Raw genomic sequence first — 23,521 nt, forward strand, 5'->3', positions numbered from 1 at the left:
GGCACCAAGTGGGAACGAGGCGCCTGTTAACAGGGGCTGGTCCAGGCCTGTAGTTCCCGACGACGACCACCAGGTGGCAGGGCCCAGCCGCCAGAAGCAGGTCATTCCCACACGGGGCGCTCCGCCCTGGGTCCCCCCTGCTCTCTCTCAGCCTTCGGGACAGAGTCGCCTTGGGGACCCCTCTCCACTTGGAGAGGCGTGGCCTGTCCCTTCCTTCAGGCTCATGGCCTCGGGGGGCGGGCTGTGCGCAGGAAGGAGGGCTTGGAGGGTGATTTGGCCGGGCACCGGGCACTCGTTTCCCACGTGGCTTTCCAGCGCCGGCGGTTGTGAGAATGTGGTGGCGTGTGTCCTCGCGCCCCCCATTGCCCTGCCATCGAGGGCAGAGCTGGTCGCCTCTGCTTGTCTAAGGCCTGAGGCTGAGCGGTGGGTCTTCCCAGGCAGGGTGTTTCTTGGCTGGCTTCTCGTGTAGAGAACCCTTGTGATTTCCTAACCCGCAGAGGCGGGGCTAGGCTCCATATGCTCCGAGCCCACGTGAACACTGTTCAAACATCTGAGCAGCAGCCCCGTCCCAGATCCCAGAGCGCTTTGTGGTCTCTACAGAGATAGGTGTGAGCATGGAGAGGGGAGAGCCGCGGTGGGGGGTGGGCAGGGAGAGCGCGGCAAAGCCTGCCATTGCCGGGCCGAGCCCTCCTCGGGAGGAACCGGTCCCCGAGGTCATGTTCCTGGCATTTATAGTGGGGTTGGGGGTGGGGTGGGGCTCAAGTGGTAGGACACCCGCCTGGCCAGCACTAAACCCTGAGTTCAAACCCCGGCCCCTACCAGAAACATTAAAATAGGGGCCCTTCCTCTGAGGGAGAGTCCCCGGGGCATGGGCCCGCCCAGCCCAGAGGCCAGCGCGGTGTCCACATGTTCACCCCCTGGGGCAGCCTGGGGCTCCCCGAGCACGCCCTCCCCGCCCCTGGCCCCCCGCCCCTGGCCGTCCCTCTGCCAGCTTCGTCTGACTAGGAAGAGGCGGCCGCGTCCCCCCGGGAGGCAGAGACCCTCCATCCTCTCCTCCCGGAGCTGCTGGCATCGGAGGGCGTTGTGCGGATGTAGAGACCGTGTCACGGAAAGCTTTGGCTGGCTCCCCTAAGCGTGCTTGGGGACGCGTCTCCACGCTCGCCCGCACCCCGGCGGTGGGCTCTGCTGGGCACTGTTTTCCTCCCCCGCGGGTGTGTTCACCGGCCCAGCAGTGCTTTGTCTCGCAGCTCAGTGCTGGGCTGAGGGCTCGGGGCCTGCCCTTACGTCGTGTGGCAGTACCGGCTCGATCCCTCGCCACGCTGGTTTCCCTCACCGGGCTTGTGCCAGTGGGTGCAAAGGCCCTGGGGTCTTCGGCTAAGAGCCTGTGAAGGACGGGTTCAGGCATTGCTGGTGGCACGGCTCCACGCCACGTGGGCGCCGTGGGTCTGCCCGTGGCTCTGCCCACTCCACGCACACAGTAAGCCCTTGGCCTTGAGGAGAGACTGTGGAGCCCACGGGAGATTCCGGATGCCCAGCAGAGGCAGGTGCTCCCCAGCCACTTTCTGAATCCCACTGAGTGCCAGGCCCTGAGCCCCGAGGGGCCCAGGAAGCCTCCCTGGGGGCGGGGGGGGGGAGGAGGAGTGGCAAACAGAAGATCAGGAGACGGGAGGGCAAGAGGCACTCAGACCCAAGGGGCCGAAAAGGCTTCAGGCTGGGAGAACCCACAGAACCAGGGCGGCCACGTCTTGGAAAGTGAGGCACACCAGAATAGATGACGGACTTGGCCAGGGGCGGCGGGACAAAAGGCAGGCGCGGATGGGTGTAGTGCGTTGTAGGGCTGTATGTAGCCGGGCACAGGTGGCTCACTGCTGTCATTGTAGCCACTTGGGAGGCTGAGATCTGAGGATCACTGTTCAAAGCCGGCCTGGGGAAGCAGAGAGAGTCTGTGACATCCTTATCTCCCCCCCCCCCCCCCCCCCGCCACTAACCCACCAGAAAGCCGGAAGTGGTGCTGTGGCTCAAAGCAGTAGAGCATTAGCCTGGAGCAGAAAGAGCTCAGGGACAGCGCTCAGACTTGAGTTCAAGCCCCATGACACACACACACACACAGGCCTTGGGTTGCACGGGCCAACTCCAGGGGGCGGAGGAGAAGGACAGCCCATGCTGGCACTGAGGATTAGGGCTCCCTTTATGAGTTTAGCCTGGTAGCATGCCAGTCTCCTCCCAACCCTCGATGGGTGCTGCTCCCCTGGGAAACCCACCCGGGGCTCCCCACAGCTCTTCCGAGCAGCGACCCTCCTCGTGCAGCCCCGACAAACATCCGCCTAGGTCCCGGGAGCCCCATCTGACTAGTTGTCCACCCTCCCAGTGCACAGCGCAGCCGTGAACTCCCTCTCCTTCCACCCCTCCGGAAACTACCTGATCACAGCCTCCAGCGACTCCACGCTGAAGATCCTGGACCTGATGGAGGGCCGGCTCCTCTACACGCTCCACGGCCACCAGGTGAGCACAAGCTTGCCTCCATGCCCAGGGTGAGTGTTGATGGAGAGTGTTCTTTGTGGTGCCAGCCCCAGGGCTCGAACTCGGGGCCTGGGCACTGGCCCTTAGCTCTTGCTCTACCACTAGGAGGCACAGCACCATGTGCTGCCTTTCAGTAGTCAATTGGAGATAACAAGAGCCTCACAGACTTTCCCGCCTGGGCTGGCTTTGAACCATGATCCTCAGATCTCGGCCTCCTGAGTCGCTGGGGTGATCGGCACGAGCCACCCATGCCAGCTGGGCTTTTCCCTTTTGGTGCCCACCATTGCCCTCTACAGCCTGGGCGGTGGAGTGAGGTGCCTGAGATGGGTTGCCCACTGTGTGACCTCCAGGGGGAGGAGGAAGGTCGTCCTGTGACCTCGGCTGGTGTGGCTGAGAGGAATGAGGAAGTCACGTTGGGAGGAGTCTGGTGGAATCAGTCCTCCCCCCCCCCCCCACCATGACCCTCGGTCTGCTGGTTATTCCTGGGGTCTCGGGGGTAGGCTGACACGCATTGTAAAGAGGCCGGGGTGAAGGAGGGGAACCCGTGCTGTTTGGGAATTCCCGGCATTACCAGCAGGTGCAGAGGCTTTCCGTCTGAGGGGAGGGGGACCTGGCTTCTGCCCGGGTGGCCGCTCTGCACCGCCTAGGAGGGGGTGGGCCGCAAACCCCCCTCCCCCACGTCCCCGCCATCCCACCCAGGAGAGCAGTCATCAGGACCATCTTCTATTGGGACAGTTACCCGGAGATCCCCAGTTTGTCGTCTCCTCCACCTGTGAGCTGGAGAGAGACCCCGTGAAGAGCAGGGCCTGCTGCCAGGGCCGGTGGCGGCCCCGGGAGCGCTGGGTGTCCCCAGCCAGCAGCAGACGGACGGGGTGCCAGGCCGGAGCTCTCGTGGGCTGTGGTTTGGGCTCCTGTTGCCTTCTGGGTTAGGGGAAACGAGGGCCCGTCGGCAGGGCTGCGGGCCGGGGCCAGGCCTTCTCGTCTGCTCCCTTGGGATCCGGATCGGGACCGGCCCATCCAGGTGCCAAAGCGCAGCCGCGCTGGGCTGGGGCGCCTGTGGCCACCCCCGTGCCTGCTGGCGGCCACCCGCGGGCTACTTCTGTGAGCCCTTCAGCACACTGACGGGTTAGAGGGACAGGGAACCAGGAGGGCCCCGCAGACCTTGCGAGGGCTGCTGCCTCCCTGGAACAGAACCAAAGCACTTCTGAGGAGTCTGCCGGCAGGTGCATGTCTAGTGACCACCCAGGACTTTCCCTCTCTTTGTGAGGGTCTGTGTGTGTGTGGTTTTTCCTTCTCTTTTATGAGGGCCTTTTTTTTTTTTTTTTGGCCAGTCCTGGGCCTTGGACTCAGGGCCTGAGCACTGTCCCTGGCTTCTTTTTGCTCAAGGCTAGCACTCTACCACTTGAACCACAGCGCCACTTGTGTCCATTTTCTGTGTATGTGGTGCTAAGGAATCAAACCCAGGGCTTCATGCCTGCTAGGCAAGCCCTCTCCCACTGAGCCATATTCCAAGCCTCTGCAATTCTTTTTGAACCATGTCTCCCCTCCCCTTGCTCTTTCCTAGCTTTTCCCCACCCACCCACATGGCATTTTGATAGTATTAAGAGACAGAAGTCTCACTCACTTGTCCCCCAGTCTGGCTTTGAGTCAGCATCCTCCAGGTCTGAGCCTCTCCGAGTAGATAGGATTACAGATGTGAGCTGCTGGCATCCGGCTCTTAGGAGCTGGTGGGTGAGGTCACCTGGCTGGGCTTTTGCCAGGGTGGCTGTTGTGGTCACTGTTGTCAGAGGTTAGGCATTCAGCAACATCCTTGCCCGGAGCTGAGACCTGATGTATTACCATTGCATTGTCGAATCTTGGATCTGAAGTCATCATGAGTGACGAATTTATAGCCTTAAATGAAGGTACTTCAAGATAGAGGGAAAAAAAATCACCAGCTTAAGAGCTCACTGCAGAAGGAGGCTACAGAAAGAACACTGAGAAAGAGGAGACCCTCGACAGCCCGTGTGCCAACCGTCTGGTGGGCAGGAGCATTGGGCGGGGGGGGAGAGGTTTACAAGGTGGTCAGGGCCTCACTTAACCTGAGGTCCTCAAAGGCGTCATCTTTAGAGAGTCCAGTCTGTGTAGTCATGCGGCGCTTAGCAGAGCTGACGTGCTCTAAGAAATTTGTCATGGGGTGATTTCATCATTGGGCAAACATCGCAGCAAGTACTTGCACAAACTTAAGAGGGTGACGAGGACGCTGGTGTTTACTGCCGCCCTCTGAGTGCTCTGGGCTGCTGGGGTAGGCTCTGGGAAGAATGTTCGTTTGGCGCCTTAATTTGGCCCATTAATGTGGTAAGGCCATATACTCATTTAGAAAGCTAGAGGATAGCGGGGCACCGGTGTCCCACATCTGAAATCCTAGCCACGCAGGAGGCTGAGATCTGAGGATCACAGTTGCAAGCCAACCAGGACAGGCAAGTCCATGAGAAAAGTCTCAATAAACTACCCCCCACCAACAACAAAAAAAAAAGCCAAAGTGGAGCTGTGGCTCAAGTGGTAGTGCACTGGCCTTGAGCGGAAAAGGTCCAAGACAGTGCCCAGGCCTTGGGTTCAAGACCCAGGACCACCAGAAAAACAAAACAACAACAAAAAAGGTATGAGCATGCCAAAGATTTCTAGGAATCAAGTAAAAAGTTATCCGAGATTCCACCGCCTCCGTCTGGCAGGCCTTGTGGAACCCTTTGCTCATTGTTGGCCTGCAGGGGTGGGCTAGTGTGTTCATGTTGCGCAAAAGGAGTCCCGGGCTCCCGGTGTCCCCAGCACCCGGCGTTTGACTCTCACTGATGTTCAGGGGGCATTGTTCTCCACCAGTAAAAGTGGATCCACTTTATCCTGCTTCAAGACAGCTTAAGATTCCTGGGGCTGCTAGGATGGGGCCCGCCCAAGCCTGGGGCTCCACTTGTGAGAAGGCGGCCGTCAGGCAGGTACGGGCTAGCGGCTCTGTTCCCCCACTCAGAAGAGTCAGCGCACACATTGTCCCGAAGCGGATTAGTGCCGGTGCAGTGGTGCTGACTCCGTCTTCTTTGTCATCCCGCTGTGAGCGCACCTCTGAGAGAGGGAAAGCATAGCTGGATTCCAGAAGCACGGGCCGGCGTGTGCCCTCCTGTCTGTGCCTAAGCCCATGTGCTCTCCACCTGCCCTGCTCCGGAGGGAGCAGGAGCTGCCTTGTTCCAAGGCCGGTTCTTTCTGGCATTGAGTACGGGAGCCTCCCAGGGCCCCCCTTGTCTCCAGGCCAGGCTCTCTGGGGCCAGAACCCCTCTTGTGGGCCCTTGTGGCCCTCGCCTCTCCCGGTCCTGCTCCTGATGACGGTAGTGACGCTGTCCCTCATCTAAGGAAGAACTCTTTCCTGGTCTGTCATGGGGAATCCCGGGTACTGGCTATAATAAAACTGGGAGGAAAAGAGGGGTTCAGCCGTGGTAGGGTTGGCAGATGCTTGCTTGGGGGGCATTTTCTGGAATGAGTTTCAGGCCTCTAGGGAGGAATTGTCTTTCTCCTCCCAAGCTGGACATGCTTGCTGGCTCTAGCGTTCCGGATGGTCGTGCTGGCCTCCAGCCCCTGTGAAGGCACATAGGCACCCCCCTCCCCCCCAAAGCCTGAGTACAAGGACGATGGCATGCGTGGCAGAGGACTGTGTCACGTTGGTCCACTATCCGGTACCTTCTGCCCCATATTCTACCTTGTTACATGAACCGCTCCTCAGGACCGCCACTTCTCTGGCCAGCAGTAGGGAAGTGTTGGTCCTGAGTTCGGGCCCCAGGGCTGCAGTCTTGGCAGAGTTGGTACGCATCTGTGATATTCCCCTTCTGTGTGTGTGAGTGTGTGTGTGTGTGCGCGCGCCAGTGCCAGTCCTAGGGCTTGAACTCAGAGCCCGAGCACTGTCCCTGAGCTTATTTTTGCTCCAGGCTGGTGCCCTGCCACTTGAGCCACAAGCTCCACTTCCGGCTTTTTCTAAGGGTGCTTGATTGGAGATAATTGGGCTTTCCTGCCCAGGCCGGCTTGGAACCCCGATCCTCAAATCTCAGCCTCCTGAGTAGCTAGGATGACAGGCGTGAGCTGCCAGTGTCCAGCACCACTCCAGTTCTTCCTGGAGGAGCAAAGCCAGGGTGCCAGCCCCGCAGGTAGGCAGGCAGGCAGGCAGGACCGCCCTCGTGAACTGTCCTGAGGATACATGGCCGGCAGCGGCCTGGGGAGATGCCTGGGGGCGGCGGCACTCCGTCCTGGCTACGCCCCGGCGAGCAGAGGCTTAGTCCTTGGTCCCGCACCCCTCTCCGAAGGTGCCATTCCCCCGTAGACTAACCTGCCGGTCCATTTTCATGTCTCCTGCCAGGGACCTGCCACCACGGTCGCCTTCTCAAGAACCGGGGAGTATTTTGCCTCTGGAGGCTCCGATGAACAGGTAAGGAAAATACAAAGGCCCCAGGAATCTGAGCTGGCCCTCCTGAGGACCAGGGGGAGGCAGGAGGGCGCCCGGGGGTGGGCAGGCCTTCCTGGCTCTCTGTGCCTCTGTGTGCGGTTGGGGCAGGGGTGTCTTTGCTGTCCAGAGCAGGTCCCCTGCAGGGCTGACCGGGGGGGGGGGGGGGCGCATCCCAAAACCTTTCCTGTTCAAACTAGCAATGGCTGGGACAGAGACGGGGCCATGGTTGCCACGAAAAGGTTGAATTTTTACTTTATTTTATTTTTCCTGATTATAAACAAATAGGATATTGGATATGCCCCAGGGCCTGGAAACGCAGTTAACATGACAGGCTCCATACTCGCTTAAACCTCAGGACTGCCTTGTTGCACAAACCCCCGTCTCCTCACTCTCCACTGCTCCCCAAGCCCGCCTGGGCACCACCGTTTGAGAGGTCACCATGTCCAGTGGCCACAGAGAGAGCAAAGTCATTGCCAAACAAACTCCTATCCTGCCGCCTTGCCCTTTACGCTGTGGCCTCCACCTGTCAGCCCTGGTGCTCCGTGTCCGCACTGCTGAACAATGATTTCCCCGCCGATGGGCACCTACCGCTTTTAGACATAGCCCCACTTCCGGTTTCCGGGTGATTAATTGGAGATAAGTCTCATGGACTTTTCCTGCCCAGGCTGGCTTTGAACCGTGATCCACAGACCTCAGCTTCCCAAGTAGCTAGGATGACAGGCGTGAGCCACTGGCGCCCAGCTTGTTTGTTTGATCATTTCCTGTGGTACTGGGATCGGATCTGAAGTCAGGGCCTTGCGCTCTGCCCCGTGGGCTGCGCCCCCTACCCGCCTGGCTGCCTGTGTGCGTTGGCTTCAAGAGCCTGCCGGCGTGACTTCGGGCATGGCTCTTCACGTCCATGCCGGCCACTCTGCGGCTAGGAATTTATTCAGGATTAGGTCTGCACAGCGCATGTGTCTGCCAGCGTGCCCTCTGTAAAGTGACAATGAGAGCCCCTAGGTGGCTTTCTTTCCGGGGTGCTTGGCACCCCACAGAGGTCCTGGTTGCTTGGGGGGGGCACTCAGCTGTGCAGCCACAGGGATGGGGGCCAGGGCATGTGGAGTAGTAGGTTTCTTGGCCACCCCTCCATAATTCCTGTCAATGGCCTAGGCCAGCCGTGCCGGAAGGGGTCCTGCAAGTCCCCCACTGGACATGGCCTAGGCCTCCAGCAGGGAGCGCTCTCTACGTAGGAAGATACTCATTGTGGGGCGTGTTTATGGCTCCGCCTACAGGAGACCGCTGGGTCCCCCTTGTGAAGTGGGGCTTGGGATCTTTTTCACAAAAGAGGGCTCTGTGGCAGAGGCTGAGTCCCCTGGCCAGGGCCTCACAGGGAGGGGTGGGGCCGGGGACCTTAACCCAATGGTGTGGTCTGGTGTCCATATGTTCACCACTTCCCCTGTTCACATGCACCCTCCCCTCCCCCCCCCTCCGCCGCCACCCTCACTACTGACTGGGAGCAAGTAACTACTATCTACACCACCCCGGACAGAGGGACAAGGAAGTATCAAGGCTCCTGGTACCCAACAGGGACGCTCCCCACCCCCATCCTGGTGGTGCCACCCTGGCCTTAGCAAAATGAAATCAGTCATTTGGATCTTTAAGAAAAAAAGAAAACATGGACGTTGTTTGCCAGACCTGGGGCTTGATCTCAGGACCTGTGCACTGTCCCTGAGCCTCTTTGTGCCACTTGAGCCCCAGTGCCACTTCCAGCTTTGTCTGAGTCGTTTATTGGAGATAAGAGTCTTATTGGACTTTTCCTGCCTGGGTTGGCTTCGAACCATGATCCTCAGATCTCAACCTCCTGAGTAGCTAGGATGACAGGCATAGGCCTGGCAAGAGGGACTGTGTTGGGGCAGGGTGAACAGGCAAGAGTAGGATGTGTATATATGTATGTGTGTATAATATGGTCGTAGTACATCATATACTTACATGAAAATGTTATTTATAATAAAGCCCATTGTTCCTATCTTGAGGCTTGAACTTGGAGCCTAGGTGCTGATGCTCAGGTTTTTTTGTTGTTTTGTTTTTGCTCACGGCTAGTGTTTTGCCACTTGAGCCACAGCTCTGCTTCTGGCCTTTTGGTGGTTCATTGGGCATAAGAGTCTGATGGACTTTCCTGCCTGGGCTAGCTTTGAACCATGATTCTCAGATCTCAGCCTCCTGGCTAGCTAGGATTTTGGCGTGAGCCACTGATGCCCAGCTAGTGTTGTACAACTTTTTAAAAGGCTGACATGCTATTTTTTTTTCCTCCCCTTTCTCTCTGTACCTTGTCAGGTAATGGTTTGGAAGAGTAACTTCGATGCTGTTGATTACGGAGAAATCCTAAAAGGGCAGCCGCCCCCAGCCACACTGGCCAGCTCGGCAAGGAGTCTGGTAAGTGGCTCGGCTGGTGTGTCACCTTGGGCGCTGTGATTGGGTGGGCGCTGGAGGCTTCGACTGGCTACAGGAAGGTGACACTGGTAAGACCTGATCGCTTTTTGGCCCTTGTGCTTGACTGACCTGGAACGAATAAGCGAGACATACAAGGCTGGTGGGCACCTGGCGGATACCCCCTCATTTGGTGGGGTCAGCATCTCCATGGCACTTGTGTTACAACCTCGAGACCTAAGGCAAACAACGCCAAGCCCTCAGCCACAGGACGTGAATGTGGGCTTCCTAGAGTTCAGGGCCTAGTCACCGTTGGGGCAAATGGGAAAGACGTTCCCTCCCCTCCCCCTTTGCTTTTACTTCTCCCTTTTCTTTTAAAACCATGGAGAGGAAGTTCCTCGGCCACAAGCCATTTTTAGTACCTTTCTTGGTAGAAGGACATTCAGTGTTCTTGAATTAAAGAGAGAAGACGTTTTGACAAGTATCTGGGAAAGGAAACTTGACCATCGATACAGTCTCCTTAAGTAAAGTCATGTGTCTGTGGCTGGAATGGGTGTCGAGGGGAGGTGGCTGAGCCCTGAGGCTTCAGGCTGTCTTAAGCCTCCCTCCCCCATTGGACCTTCAAGGCAGCATGGCCTTCCCCCCCCCCCCCCCCCCCCCAGGCGGAAACTGGCCTGAACAACAGGAAGTGACTCGCCCAAATCCACCAGCAAGTCAAGGCTGGGGCCCAGAATAGAACCAGGAAGCCTCCTTGGTCTGGGCCCTTATTCTGTGTGCTGGGCTGCCTCTAGGAATAGACCCAGGTGGGTCCAAGAGGGGGGCCTTCTGGCTGCCAGCCGTGGCCGGGAGGGAGTGGCAGGGGGCTGCATGGAAGCCCCTTTCCCCTCCTTGGTAGGCACTCACCCATGTCTACCTCTTAGCAGCGGTTAGTAAACAGCAGGTGGGGTGAAGTCCGCGTTCTTTTCCTTAGGGTTTTGGGGGGAAATATCCTTCACGACTTGCCTCTTGCTCCTTCAATACGGATTCCGAGATGGGCTTGGGGGCATTGGGAAAGTCTGGATGAAACCCTGGGGTAGTGGGGTGGACCGGACGGGCTTAGGGCATGGGTGTGTGAGCAGCTCCGCGGGGCTTGAAGCAGCCAGTGTCCCCTTCAGACCCCCATCAGAGCCGGCGCCACAACTCTGCCTGCTGAGCATCTCCACTTGGGGCTTAAATGGGGGGGGACAGGACACAGACTCTGGAGTCGGGGAAGTGGGTCCGAACCCTACCATTTGCCCTCCTGCAAAGTACCCGCTCTCCTAAGTCTCTTATTTCCTGGGCAGCCCCCCCAGACAGGCCAGGAGGACCCCGTGTCTGTGTGACCGCGGCCTCCATGGCACCCGTGGATCCTGCCGTGGTTCTGGGTTGACATCAGGGCTCTCTCCTCGTTTGTCATGAACCCCTTTGAGAGGCTCCTCGTTTATTGTTTCGTTCTTTGAGACAGGGCCTCAGCCTCCCAAGTGCTGGGATGACAGGTGTCTGCTACCATGCTGTCCCACCTGGCCCTTTGGAGGTCCTGAGTGGATGGATGGGTAGGGCTCCCTGGACTTTTTGCCACTGCCAAACACACACACACACACACACACACACACACACACACACACACACACCATATACACACACACCCATGTGGGACTTTTGAAGAGGAAAGAGAATAGTAGGGGGTGTGTGGTATGTTTTGTTTTGTTGTCAGTATGTGTAACACAAATATAAAATGGTCCATTTTAGCCATTTTTTTAAGGGCGTTTGCTCAAAGTGATCTTAAGCAGATGCAACCGTCACCAACCAGCTCCAGAACTTTCATCCTCCCAGACTGACCATTTATTTTACGTGTGTGTGTGCGTGCGTGCGTGTGTGTGTGTGTGCATGTTAGTGTTAGTCCTGGGGCTTGAACTCAGGGCCTGGGAGCTATCCCTGAGCTTCTTTTGCTCAAGGCCAGCGTTCTACTAGTTGAGCCACAGCTCCACTTCCAGCTTTTTTGGTAGTTCAGTGGAGATCAAGAGCCTCAGGGACTTTCCTGCCCAGTATGGCTTCAAGCCATGATCCCCAGATCTCAACCTCCTGAGTAGCTAGGGTTACAAGAGCGAGCCACCAGCACCTGGCTTCGATTTTCTTATTAGTGTACATGAGTGTGGGGGGGGGGGGGGTGGAGTGCTGTAATGATTGCAGTAGACGAATACTTTGAGCAAGTTCACCCTTCAGTAATTCGGTTTTCTTCACTGAAAGCTGGGGTGTGTTCTTGCCTTGCTGCCTAAATGGTGCCCCAGGCTCAGAGATCGTATCTGAGGTTTAGTGGCCAACCCAGATATAACCTGGTTTCTCAAAGAGCCCATGAACAACACATGCATTACCCCAAACTCATGTCCTCTGCCCTTTCAGCTCTTTCTAGACTCTGGACCTCAGGCACCGAAGCCTCCCCTAGCACTCTTAGGCATTTGGAGATCGTTAGGAGGTCCATGGGGCAATCAAGGTATGGTTGCTCAATTCATAGCCAAGTGCTTGTTCTACTGTGGCCATCAAAAGCCAGAGGAAGGGGGCTGGGAAAGTGACTTGGTGGTAGAGTACTTGCCTAGCATGCATGAAGCCCTGGGTTCGATTCCTCAGCACCACATACACAGGAAAAGCCAGAAGTGGCACTGTGGCTTGAGTGGCATAGTGCTCGCCTTGAGCACAAAGAGGCTCAGGGACAGCACCCAAGTCCTGAGTTCAAGCCCCAGGACTGGCAAAAACAACAACAGAGGGAAGGAGGGGCTCATGCCTATAATCCTAACCATAAAGAAGGCCAAGATCTGGAGGATCAAGGCTCAAGGCCATCCCAGGCAGAAAAGTTCGCTTAGACTTCAGCTGCAAACATCCAGCAAAAAGCAGAGCTGCAGGGCATGGCTCGAATGGTAAGAGTGCCAGGCTAGCAAGCTCAAGGCCCTGAGTTTAATGTCCAGTGTTGCCCAGGGAAAGGCTGGAGGGGAGAGCCTTGCCTGAGTCCTGGCGGCCCCCCTGTGCTTCGATGGTCCCTTCTGTCTGGAAAACTCCCTGCCCAGGACCTGGCCCTCCCCCCACCCCCCAACCCCCTCCCTACTTCAGCTCTCAGTTCTTGGGTTGAAGGCTGCTCTTGAGCCCACTCGGCACAGTCTGCTCAACTGCAGAGCTATTTTCAACCTCCGCCTGAGATTCACAGGCTTATTTTTAGGCACGTTTTTGTGTTGAAAAGCAAAAGCCATTTCCCCCCAGCCATTCAGAACGAGGATAATGGGTTCCATTTTCCCTCTATTCTTGGTGTGGAGCAAGGCCGGTGGCCAGGAACTTTCCCTGCTCACAGGGCCGAGGGTGGGCCGGGAGCCCCACGTTCACTCCCGGGGACACGTGGCGGAGCTAGAGGAAGGCTGGAAGGGCTACTTCGGGGTGTCAGTGGAGCAAGGAGTTGAGTTGTCCCCACCCCCACCCCCAGCAGCAGGTGCTTGAAGTGGCGTTTGCGGAATCTAGTGTTGGACCTCTAATCCACTCTCCTGCCTGTGCTTTGGGGGGACACCCCTGAAATCAAAAAGGCCCCTTGTGTCCTGGCTGACCTTGGAGTTAGCATCCCATCCACACTTAGGTGCCCAGAGGTCAGATTCCCGTCCTAACCGCGGAAAGCACTTTAGCAAAAGCTGCTTTTATTTGGAAGTGCACTGGGTTTTTGCCCTCCCTCCCTCCCTCCCTCCCGGAGGCCAGAGGCCCATTATGCAATTGGGAAGGAAGGCTGGACTGGGCGGGGCGGGTGGGGTAGAACACCGAGTTCTAGGTAATTCAATGAAATTAAAAAAGGAAGGAACAAAACCACTTCCGGAGTTGTCCGGGTTGGCCTCTCTCCTATTCCGACATTAACCTTGGGTGGTGGGGCCAGGGATTTTCTTTGGCTCACCTCAGTGTTGAGTTTGAAGGAGCCAGACTCACCTGTGGTTAGGAGCTTGGCCTCCTGGCTTCCCACCGATCTGAGGCTGAATCCCGCCCCAGACCCACGCCGCCCGTGACCCGAGACCCCTGGCCGCAGCTCCGAGGCCCCTGTTTTCCTCTCTCCAGTGGGGGAAACGCCAGGCCCTCCTTCGTGAGGTTCCACGAGTGGCGTGCCAGAGCAGAACTTGGCACTGTGCCTGGCACATGGGCAAGCACTCGCCAAAAGCTGTACCTATTTATAAAATGTTGTTGTTATTGTTTTTCTCCTCTTCTGCCCCACTGAGAGGCGGTCAGAGTGATAGTACCACCAGGATGGAAAGAGATGGGGGGAATCCCTGGCTCCCAAAGCTACTTGAAGAACTTCCACAAGAGCTACACAGGCCCTGAAATATTTGGGCCCCCCAGTCTGCTGGGCTGAGCCAAGCAGGGCCTTCTGTCTCAATGTGAAGTCACTCTCCTACCTCAAGCGGGAATCGGTTTGATTCGCTGCTCCCTAATCTCTCCCCGCGTGCCCGCGTGACCTCTTCTGGGCATTTTCTCTTCTATGGGTTCACCTATGCCTAGCATCCAGGGTGCTCAGAAAATCAAGAGTTCAAAGCCAGGTTACCAGTGGCTCACGCCTGTCATCCTCGCTACTCAAGAGGCTGAGATGTGAGGATTGTGGTTCAAAGGCGGTCTAAGGCAGGACTTCCATGAGACTCTTAACCCCAATAAATTCCTCAGAAAAAAAAAAAAAACAGAAGTGGCGCTGTGGCTCAGAGTGGTAGAGTGCTAGCCTTGTGCCCAAAAAAAAGCTCAGGGACTATGGCGTGCAGGCCTGAGTTCAAGCCCCAGGACTTGGAGGGGAGATGGGGGAGAACAGAGTTCAAAGGAACATGGGCCAAGCTCCGTGGAGACCTCAGATGGCGTGCGCAAGGCTTAGAGAGAGGCAGGCTCTGGCCTGTAGGTCTTTTGGTTTCTCCACACTTCCAGACTAAATGAAGGAAGTTGCCTTTTAGCAGCAAATGAAGTAGGGCAGTGTGGGCCGAGTGCGGGCCTGGACTAGAATTCCAGAACTTCTTTTCATTTGAAATGGAAAAAAAAAAATTTTTTTTTTTAAATGCATTGCCGTTTCTGTTTTCCAGATTGGATAGCAGTGTGGCCTGTGGTGGTATAAGTGTGTTGGATAACGCTTGTGTTTATGTTCTCACTGGTTACCATGGGGAAGAAAAAAAAAATCAGAGTAGATGGTTACCATGGAGATTATCTTACAATTAGATTCTTTCAATCTAATTTTTGTGCTTTCTGTCCGGACATTGCTTGGCGGGGCGGGGGGTGGGGGGAACTCATTGAATACTGTGGGTGCCATAAAGGGGCTCTTGGTGGTAGCCACAGGCTGGGTTCCCAGTGACCCCGGCTTCCTGTGGGGGTCCCCTTCGTCTGGCTCATTCCCGTCACTTGGGAAAAAAAAACACATTTTATTACACAAGACAAAACAAAACAAAAAAATCTCTGTATTATAGGAACGTTCAAACTAGCACAGAAAGCAATAATTTTAGAAAGGCAGAATAAATGTAGAGCGTTAAGTGTATAAATGACCCTGGATAGACTTAGGGAGATGTATCGAATACTGACAAGCCAATAATGCCTTGCATATGGGAAGCTTAAAAATAAACGTGCATTAATTAGAAACAAAAAAAATTTAAAAATATAGCAACCCACCACATACTGCTCACACATTTCCCAGTCTTAATTTCCATCTTTCTCCCCCACATCTTTTTAGAAGTTAGTGTTGTTGTTTTTGATCCCAGATATATATCCTCTTACCTTAGTAAGAATTTTTCTTGGTTGTATGATAGCAAGGCTTTTTAATCACAAAAATGTTTACCAACAAAATTAACAATTCAGGCTGGGCGCCGGTGGCTCACACCTGTCATCCCAGCTACTCGGAAGGCCAGGATCTGAGGATCACGGTTCAAAGCCAGCCCAGGCAGGAAAGTCCATGAGACCCTTATCTCCAGCGAGCCACCAGAGAACCGGAAGTTGGCACTGTGGCTCAAGTGGTAGAGGGCCAGCCTTGAGCTGAAGAGCTCAGGGACAGTGCCCGGGCCCAGAGTTTAAGCCCCAAGACCAACAATAAATAAATAAATAGCCCTTCATATCAGATAACTGGCACCTACTGTATCCACCTTTCTCCACGTGGGTTAAGAATGTCACTTTGTGCTTTTTGTTCAAATGAGAGGAGAAACTTCAGCAGGTGTGTTACCTCGCCATCCATGCGCGCCCCCCCATTCCCCCCCAGTTCTGGTACGCAAAGGGTTGGGAGTCTGGAGCCTATCGCTTTGCTTGGACTGGGTGGGGGCAGAGCCTTTGGGCCTATGCCACCCACATTGCCCTCCAGGCTGGCATCTGAGGGTGACACAGGCATCCTGGGGGGGGGGTGGAGTGGGGTGGGGTGGCCCTCTTGGCAGCCTTCATGGGGAGGGAGGGAATGAGGTGATGTAACCCCCCCCCCCCTTTTGCCCAGCTGCCCACAGCTTCATCTTCCAGAACAGTCTGTGAGACCCCCACCCCCCCTCGGGGCAAAGGGGCCACACAAGAGAAGGATGGGCCTTCCAATCGGCAAGTTGGGCAGAGCCAATCCGGCACGGAGTACGGATTGCCGAGCTGGCAGGTGACGCCTGGGGTATGGCCCACGGCTCTAACCCTCTCTCTCCATTGAACCCAGTGCAAGGAGAGTCTAAAATAGCCGGCCTTTGTTCCCGGGGGTTTCAAACATTCAACCCCAGTAGTTACAATGAGCTGTCTTCAAGTGGATCTATAAATAAACCGCTACTGTTCCTCTTTGTCACCGAAAGCCTCGCTGCGGCGGCTTCCAGGGCCATCGCTCCGCCACCCGCCCGTCTTCGTTGCGTGCCTCTCCCTCATCTGGGGGGCAGCTGCAGCCAGCAGCGAGCTAGGCTGACAGGCAGGCCGCCGCCTCGTGTTCGCATTCCCTTTGACACCGTGCGCGTTGCTTTCCCGTTGACGAAGGGACCGATCCATATGCAGAGCATGGAAGTCATAGCCAAGCGCCGGTGGCTCACGCGTGTCCTCCCAGCCACTCGGGAGACTGAGATCTGAGGAACACTGTTCAAAACCAGCCCGGGCGGGAAAGTCTATAAGACTCTTCATTCACATTTCACCCCACAACTGACCTCATGAAAGACAAAAGGAACAGACACACTGCAACAGGTCAGTTGTGGGGTGAAATGTGAATGAACCCCAAGTAGGCTTCTGGATCCACGCTGCCCAGGGACTTTGGCAGGAAGAACCGGGGAAGTTCACGGCAGGTGCTCAGCTTGGTGGTGGCTGGTATTTCCCAGTGTTCTTTTCTAATCATTGTCCTCCGCTTATGTAAGATGTTAACACTGGAGGAGGAGGAAGATATGGAAATTCTCTGTACTATTTTCTGCAACTTTTCTCCAAGTCTAAAATTAGTTCCTAGCAGTTTTAATTTTTTTGTGTGTGTGTGTGGGGGGGGGTAGTCTACAGTCAACACTATGTTGTTGTTGCTTTTTAATCGGAATCCTGATCTCCCTCCCGGGATATCTTGGGTCAGGTGTTTGCTGTGGGGAGGGGAAGGGAAGCAGACTCTTGTCCAGGTGAGGCGGAGCCTCGTGGTGGCTCTGACTAGCTCGGCTTGGCTGGAAGGTTTGTGGCAATGAACCAAACCACACCCCTCCCTACCGGGAGCCCCACAACTATTCCTCTATTCCTCTTACCCAGGGCTCAGGTCACCAATGTGGCCAGCCCCCCCGCCCAATATCCACCTTGGGGATGACAGGAGGTGTCTGTCCTGGGAGCCCAGGGCTGGGGCTGACTGTAGGTGGGTGATCGCCCCTCCTCCTCCGGCTTCATGGAGCCAGTGGGGGTCCTAGATGCCGCCCCGCCCCCCCCCCCTGCTCCCAGGCTCCACCTTGTTGCTCCCAGCCGCCGGTTGTGGCTGTGGAAAGTGCGGTGATCTGGGTGACTTCCCCGGAAGGCTGCATACGCCTGGGTTTCCTCATCCGTCCCAGTACCCTTTAACTAAGACAGACACACCTCCCTCCCGGCTCTTCCCGAGGGCATTGGTGGACGCTGAGTAACTTTCCATTTCCTGCCTGACAGGGCATTCCTTCTGCTCTTTTGAAGAATCAGGGTGTCTGTGTGTGTGTGTGTGTGTGTGTGTGTGTGTGTGTGTGTGTGTGTGTGTGTCTTGGAGGTCCTTGCCAGAACATGGCTAGGAAGGCACCAGTTTAGTTCTTGGGGCAAGAGGGGGGAGAGGCAGCCAGAAATGGAAGCTGTGGCTCAAGTGGTAGAGCACCAGCCTTAAACTAAAATAACAGCTCAGGGACAGTGTCCGGGCCCCCCGAGTCCAAGTCCCAGGACCCACACAACGACTCTGTGTGGGTCTCTCTTCCTCTTATGGACATCTTATCAGCTTCCCAGGATCAAAGGGTAGACCCGAGGCCTGTGATCTGTGGTTGCGGGGTCACTGACTCAGTTGGGAGACTGCCCTTGTGGCCCTGGGCTCCGTCCGTACCCCTGGGCTTCGGCACCTCATCCTCATCGAGAATGCGAGAGGTCCCTTCTCCACGTTCATACCGCTAGATCAAAGCCAGCCGCCACCCAAGCCAGCCACTCGCGTCCCCTGCCAGCTGGGGAGAACATGGTTGAGTTTGCCAAACAATTAGGCGACTTTGAGAAACCCAGAGTTCCCAGTTGGGCTCGAGGCTATGTTTAGAACCAGAAGTTCCTTCCTCCCGTGTTGGATTCCAGACCAGAACCCCAAATTACAGGGCAAAGAAAACTGTCATGTATTTAGTCTGCAAATCTGTATGGCGGGTCCAGGACCAGGTCTCTTTGATTGGAGACGGTAAGGCGTGCCTCTTCCCCTCGGAGAAGCTGGACGTGAAGCTGCACCCTTTGCCCACTTGGCTCGCCGGAGCCGGGGCTGGCTGGCGGAGTGGCGACAGTCCCACGGCCCCGAGTCACCTCCCTTTCCTGTCTCTGGCCTAGATTCAGTCCACCAGTCACTTTCAGTATTTTTGTCCCAATAATTTTGTATGTGTGTGTGTGGGGGGGGCAGCCTAGAATTCTACTAAAGGGCCTGGGCGCTGTCCCTGAGCTGGCCCGTGGCACATGGGTCGTTGGGAGTGTTTGAGCCCCGGGTCTGGGAGAAGAGGAGTGATGGACAGAGTAAGGAGTAAGGAAGGAGCCTTCCACAGACGGATGGGTCGCTGGTAGGTCCCGGGGTCCCGGCCCTCGCCCTGGAGGTACAGGCACTGGGAGGAGGCAGGCACGGGTCTGTAGAGCCACAGAAGAGCTGATGAGGAGCGGTGAGGGACAGGGAGGAGCCGAGGGAGGAAGGGGAGAGGAGGGGGCAGCTCACGGAGAAGCCCTGGACGGGACGCCGCATCTGGAATATCCACCAGCGAGGCACGGTGGTTTAAAAAGCCCAGTCCCCTCAAAAGCTGGGGTCCCCGAGGCCTGGTTGCCGGCCCAGAAGCAAACCAGTCCACCTCGGAGTTGCGGCCTCTAACCCCAGGGCCCGGGCCCCGGCTGCAGGGGCGGGTCGGGAGGAGCTTCCCACCTCGGAGCCCGCGCGGCCTTGGTGACCAGGTGCCACGCGTTCCTGCGGCTCTCTCGGCAACCACCCAAGCGCGGTCTCTCCGGTTGGATTCCGGCCCCCCCCCCCACGTGCCATCCGACCCAGATATTACCCAGGAATCTTTGTTTTCCCAGGGGATCGGGGATCCCTGGTTCTCACGCACCCAGGGGTGCCGCTGCTCATCTCCCTGCTCCCAGGCACCGATTCCACCCCTCCTGCGCGGCCAGTCCGTTGGAGAGGCTCTCCTCCCGTGTCTCCTCAAGGATCAAATAGACTTTTTTTTTTTTTTTTGTCACCCCTTTAGCCAGAGGTGGATTTGCCAGCCCCACCGGGCCGAGTCAAGAGTGCGGAGACGGTACAGAACCAGCCCCGGGAGCCCATCATGAGCATGCCCCAGACGCTGACCACCACGCTGGAGCACATCGTGAGCCAGCTGGACGTCCTCACTCAGGTAGGACACCCCCCCCCCCCGCCCCCTCGCTCTGCCCTCTGAACCGCCGGAACGTTGATCGCCGGGGGGGGGTACTTACTGGTTTATTTTATTTTCATTCCATTTTCCAGCCAGAGTCACACTAGCCCAGGGTAGCCTGAAACCCCGGATCCTCTTGCCTCAGCCTCTCGAGCGCTGAGATGGAAAGGTGTGCAGACCCGCCCGGGGCAGATGGCTAGGATCACTTAAAAACCTAAAACCGCCACGGGCCAATGTTCTAGCCGAAATGAATGAACTAGCCCTGCTTGTTTCCCCGGGGATCCGGGTGTATTTCCTCATCCCACGCAGCAGTCCCTGGAGCTTGGGGTCATCGAGACTTCCGCCCTACCTTGTGTCACAACCCAGCGGCGTGTCCGGGGGCGGGGGGAGGGGGGGCACAGGTGGGCGGACGCAGGCAGAGGCCAGGTGTCAGTGAACGCGGGGTGCAGGGGGGACTCCAGGGGTACACGGTGTCCCGCCATTTTGGAAAGCCCGTGAACCCCTGGTGGCGGGGGGTGGGCGGCGGTGGGGGGGGTGGGAAGGCCCCGTGCTAGGCGAGAGATGTGAGCAGCATGGAAAGACTTCAAGCCCATCAGCCAACCCGCCTCACGTTCTTCACAGCCTCGTCAAGGGAGAGATCAAGGGAGGTGGAATCAGTTAGAACTTTATAGGATAAAATTGGAAATGAAGTCTGAGAAGGCAGGTTAAAAATAGCTTCACTGGATCCAGAGGGAGTATACGGCTTTAAAAAAAAAAAACACCAAACACCATTTCCCGTCACTGGTGGGGGGTCGGGGCTGGCGGCATGGAGGGGTCCGTTACGCGTTAGCAATTAGGACGGCGGGTGTCACGGCCTGTGGCCCGGTGTCCCCGTCCCCTCCCCCCCCCCGCGGCACCTCCATCCCCACACCGACTCCCCGCTCACCCCTCTCCACTGTCCACGGACAAGGCCCCTCCCCCCCAGGAGGCCTCCAGGCTCCGCCCACTGGGTCTCCCCGCGCTCTCCTGGGGACCCGCTCCACCTGCTTCCACCGCAGGCGAGGCACCTCTAGGATAGACCCAGGAGCATCTGGGGACCACCAAGTGACCTACGGGCGGGGGGGGGGGGGGTGTCCTTCACTTTTCCTTTTACCAGTCCTGGGGCTTGAACTCAGGGCCTGGGCACTGTCCCTGAGCTGCTTTTTGCTTAAGGCTAGAGCTCTACCACATGGGCCACAGCGCCACTTCCGGCCTTTTTCTGTGTTTGTGGCGCCGAGGACTCGAACCCAGGGCTTCCTGCGTGCTAGGCGAGCGCTCTACCACTGAGCCACCTTCCCAGCCCTAAAGGTCCTTTTCTCAGATGCTAGAAAGCCTGCACGCAAGCCGGGAGAGACCGTTCCCTGCACGAACTAAAATCCCGTTGTCTCCCTTGGCTTTCTCCCTATGTCTGTCCGGCCCGCATTTCTGCCCCACGAGAGACAGGTTCTGGGGTGGCGTGTGCAGGTTGGAGAGGCCCTAGGCCTTCCTAAACATAAAGGTTGGAAGCGGGGCAATGAAGATAGATGGCCCCCCAAAAGACGGGAAGGCCGTGGTGAGGCCCGGCACAGGCCCCAGCAAGCAGCTTGGCGGTTATGCCTCCGAAGCCCACAGCAAAGTTATTTTTTACTCCACTTTCACATGTTGGTGCTTTTTTTTTTCCTCCTTTTTTTTTTTTTATAATACTAAGCCATGAAATCCGTGTTCCAGCCGGTTTTACGGCACCCAGCGTGTGATGCCCACGCTGCCCCTGCGACTCGCGGAGGCCTCTTCTAGGCTCCAGGACTTGAAACCCACAGGGCGGCAACAAAGCCCGCCCTGGCTGGAGTCTCTCTAACAGGCGACCCAAAATGTCTGGGGTCACCAGGCTCTGTGGACGTACGTACTCGATCGAGGCCAAGGGTTTTGCCCAATTTGACTTGGGGGGGCGGTGTGTTGGGGTGGCTCCCTTTCTGAGATTCTTGAGGCACCCCTATTTGATAGGCGGCCCCATGTGAAGCATCCGCCCCCCCCCCCATCAGTGGAGAAGCTAGGGCTGCTGCACCCAGGCAGCCCGACCACCATCTGGGACCCTCCGTGTCCTGTGCCAGGCAGGCTAAGCCGTTGTTTATGGAAACAGACTCCAGATTGTAAAGGAATGGCGCCCTTTTCCTGATGTTTTGGCCCCTACGAGGTGCACCAAGACTTGATTTGTTTGGAAAATACAGCCTGAGTCGTCCCTCGTGGCCTCCGGTGTTCCCCGTTTGTATTAAAAAAAAAAAAAAAAGAAAACCCAGCCAGGTCCCGGTGACTCACACCTGTCCTCCTAGCTACTTGGGAGGCTGAGATCCGAGGATCAGAGTTCAAAGTCAGCCTGAGCAAGAATGTCCATGAGGCTCTTACCTCCAGCTATCTGTCCTCTCTCCCCACCCCCCACCCCAAAAAAAGCCCTCTTTCCAGGTCAGCCCTCGCCTGCTCTACCATGGGGGGGGGGGGGGCCTTCCCCAGCAGCAAGGCGGGGCAGCACGTGGCGCCCCCCGCAAGCGTGCTCCAGAGCCAGCTCTCGCTCGTCACTGCGCGGGGGCCGGGTGGCAGCTCCCACGGGGATCTGGCGGAACACTCGTGCTTTCCATTTTCTACCCCGTCTGCGGTTGTGTGGCCTAAAGCACCCCCCCCCCACACACACACACAATGAAGCCCCTGCTTTCCAGCTGGGCTCCAGAGGCTGTGGTGATCCCTGGAGCCTGGAATATTCACGGTGGGTCCTTGAAGATTTCTGGGGGGGGGGCAGGGAGGAGGGCTCGGAGGACAGTGGGGGTGGGGACCGTGAGGGAATGAGGCTCACACAGGAACAACTCGCGGGTGCAGATTTGGGGCGAGGGCACTCTAGGAGAAGTCCCAAGGGGGCCTGCGAGGGCCCTGTGGGTGGCGAACAGGCCTGGGGGGGGGGGGTCTGGTGCTCCCCCCCCCCCCAATGAGGCGCTCACAGCCGGGTCAAGCCAGAACCTCCCACCACTCACTTGGATCCCAAAAGTGCTCCCGTGGGTGTAGACGCTCATCCAACCCACACCAGCCCCGTGGCTGAAGGAAGGAGGGGGGGGCAGGATCATTGAGCTTAGCATGGCATGGGGGGGGGGGTGGCGCGGAGTGGTCACACCCTAATGTAGGCCTACCTGGTGATCCCAGAAAACTGGATCCCGGGAGGCCCGGGCTGGGATGCGCTGTTCGGCTTGGGCCGGCCATCTTCCTTTGGGGTCTTCGTGTGGATTGTCGGTGAGATGAGCCTCTGAGCCAGCCACGCGTGGCTCACGCCTCTCGTCCTAGCCACTCAGGAGGCCGAGAGCCAAGGCCCCGTGGTTCGAAGCCAGCCAGGCAGGGAAAGAAAGAAGTCCACGAGACTCCTCTCTCCAAGGAACCGCTGGGAAGCCAGACGTGGTGGGGCTGTGCCTCAAAGTGATGCAGCACCGGCCCTCGGCGAAAAGCTCGAGGGCAGGGTCCAGGCCCTGAGCTCAAGCACCATGACCGACCCCCCAAAAAACTAGGAGGCAGAGGGTGGCGGGATCGTCACCCCGCGTTGGCTCTGGTAACGAGCAGTCACCTGGCCTGACCCAGAAGCATCCGGTTCTACAAATGGTGGTGCAGACTCACTTTTTTTTTTTTTTTTTAATAGTGTCTCCTTTTAAGGAAAGCAGTGCGCTGTTCGGGCTGTGCCTATTTAAAAAGGATTTATCAAGAAGGCAAATTAGCCAAGATTCCTTAATCCGGCGGTAATCCACTGATAGAAAATACTGTTTCATGTACTTCCCCAAAGAGAACTAATCCTCAACCAGGGCTGGAGGGGGGGGCGGGGAAAGGGGCTGGGGAGGCAGAAATGGCAGAGAAATGTTATCTCCCTGAGGTAACGGGAAACAGAGCCCCAGACCCACGAGCTTGGGGAGCTTCGTGTTACGCGCAGCCCACCACTGCGGGCTGGTGGGGGGAATGGTTGATAAGATGGTCGCTGAGGGCCGGGCATGTGGCTTAGCGGCAGAGTGCTCGCCTAGCGTGCATGAAGCCCTGGGTTCGATTCCACAGCACCACCTCCACAGAAAGA

At 57.2% G+C, this 23,521-nt stretch overlaps 1 protein-coding gene across 4 annotated transcripts in view; it reads left to right on the forward strand.

The window, feature by feature from the left end:
* The window catches only part of Poc1a (POC1 centriolar protein A), a 32,697-nt gene that overhangs the window by 6,163 nt on the left and 3,013 nt on the right, over positions 1–23,521 (forward strand). For 3 of the 4 annotated variants that reach the window (XM_048334574.1, XM_048334577.1, XM_048334576.1), the window contains 4 exons: positions 2,369–2,502; positions 6,893–6,961; positions 9,293–9,391; positions 19,270–19,416. In XM_048334574.1, coding sequence (XP_048190531.1) covers positions 2,369–2,502; positions 6,893–6,961; positions 9,293–9,391; positions 19,270–19,416 — 449 coding nt within the window. Of the gene's footprint in view, positions 1–2,368; positions 2,503–6,888; positions 6,962–9,292; positions 9,392–19,269; positions 19,417–23,521 lie in introns of all 4 variants that reach the window. The other variant, XM_048334575.1, reaches the window with a different exon arrangement.

Source organism: Perognathus longimembris, chromosome 26 (genome assembly GCF_023159225.1).
Source record: "Perognathus longimembris pacificus isolate PPM17 chromosome 26, ASM2315922v1, whole genome shotgun sequence".
Classification (NCBI taxonomy): Eukaryota; Metazoa; Chordata; class Mammalia; order Rodentia; family Heteromyidae; genus Perognathus; species Perognathus longimembris.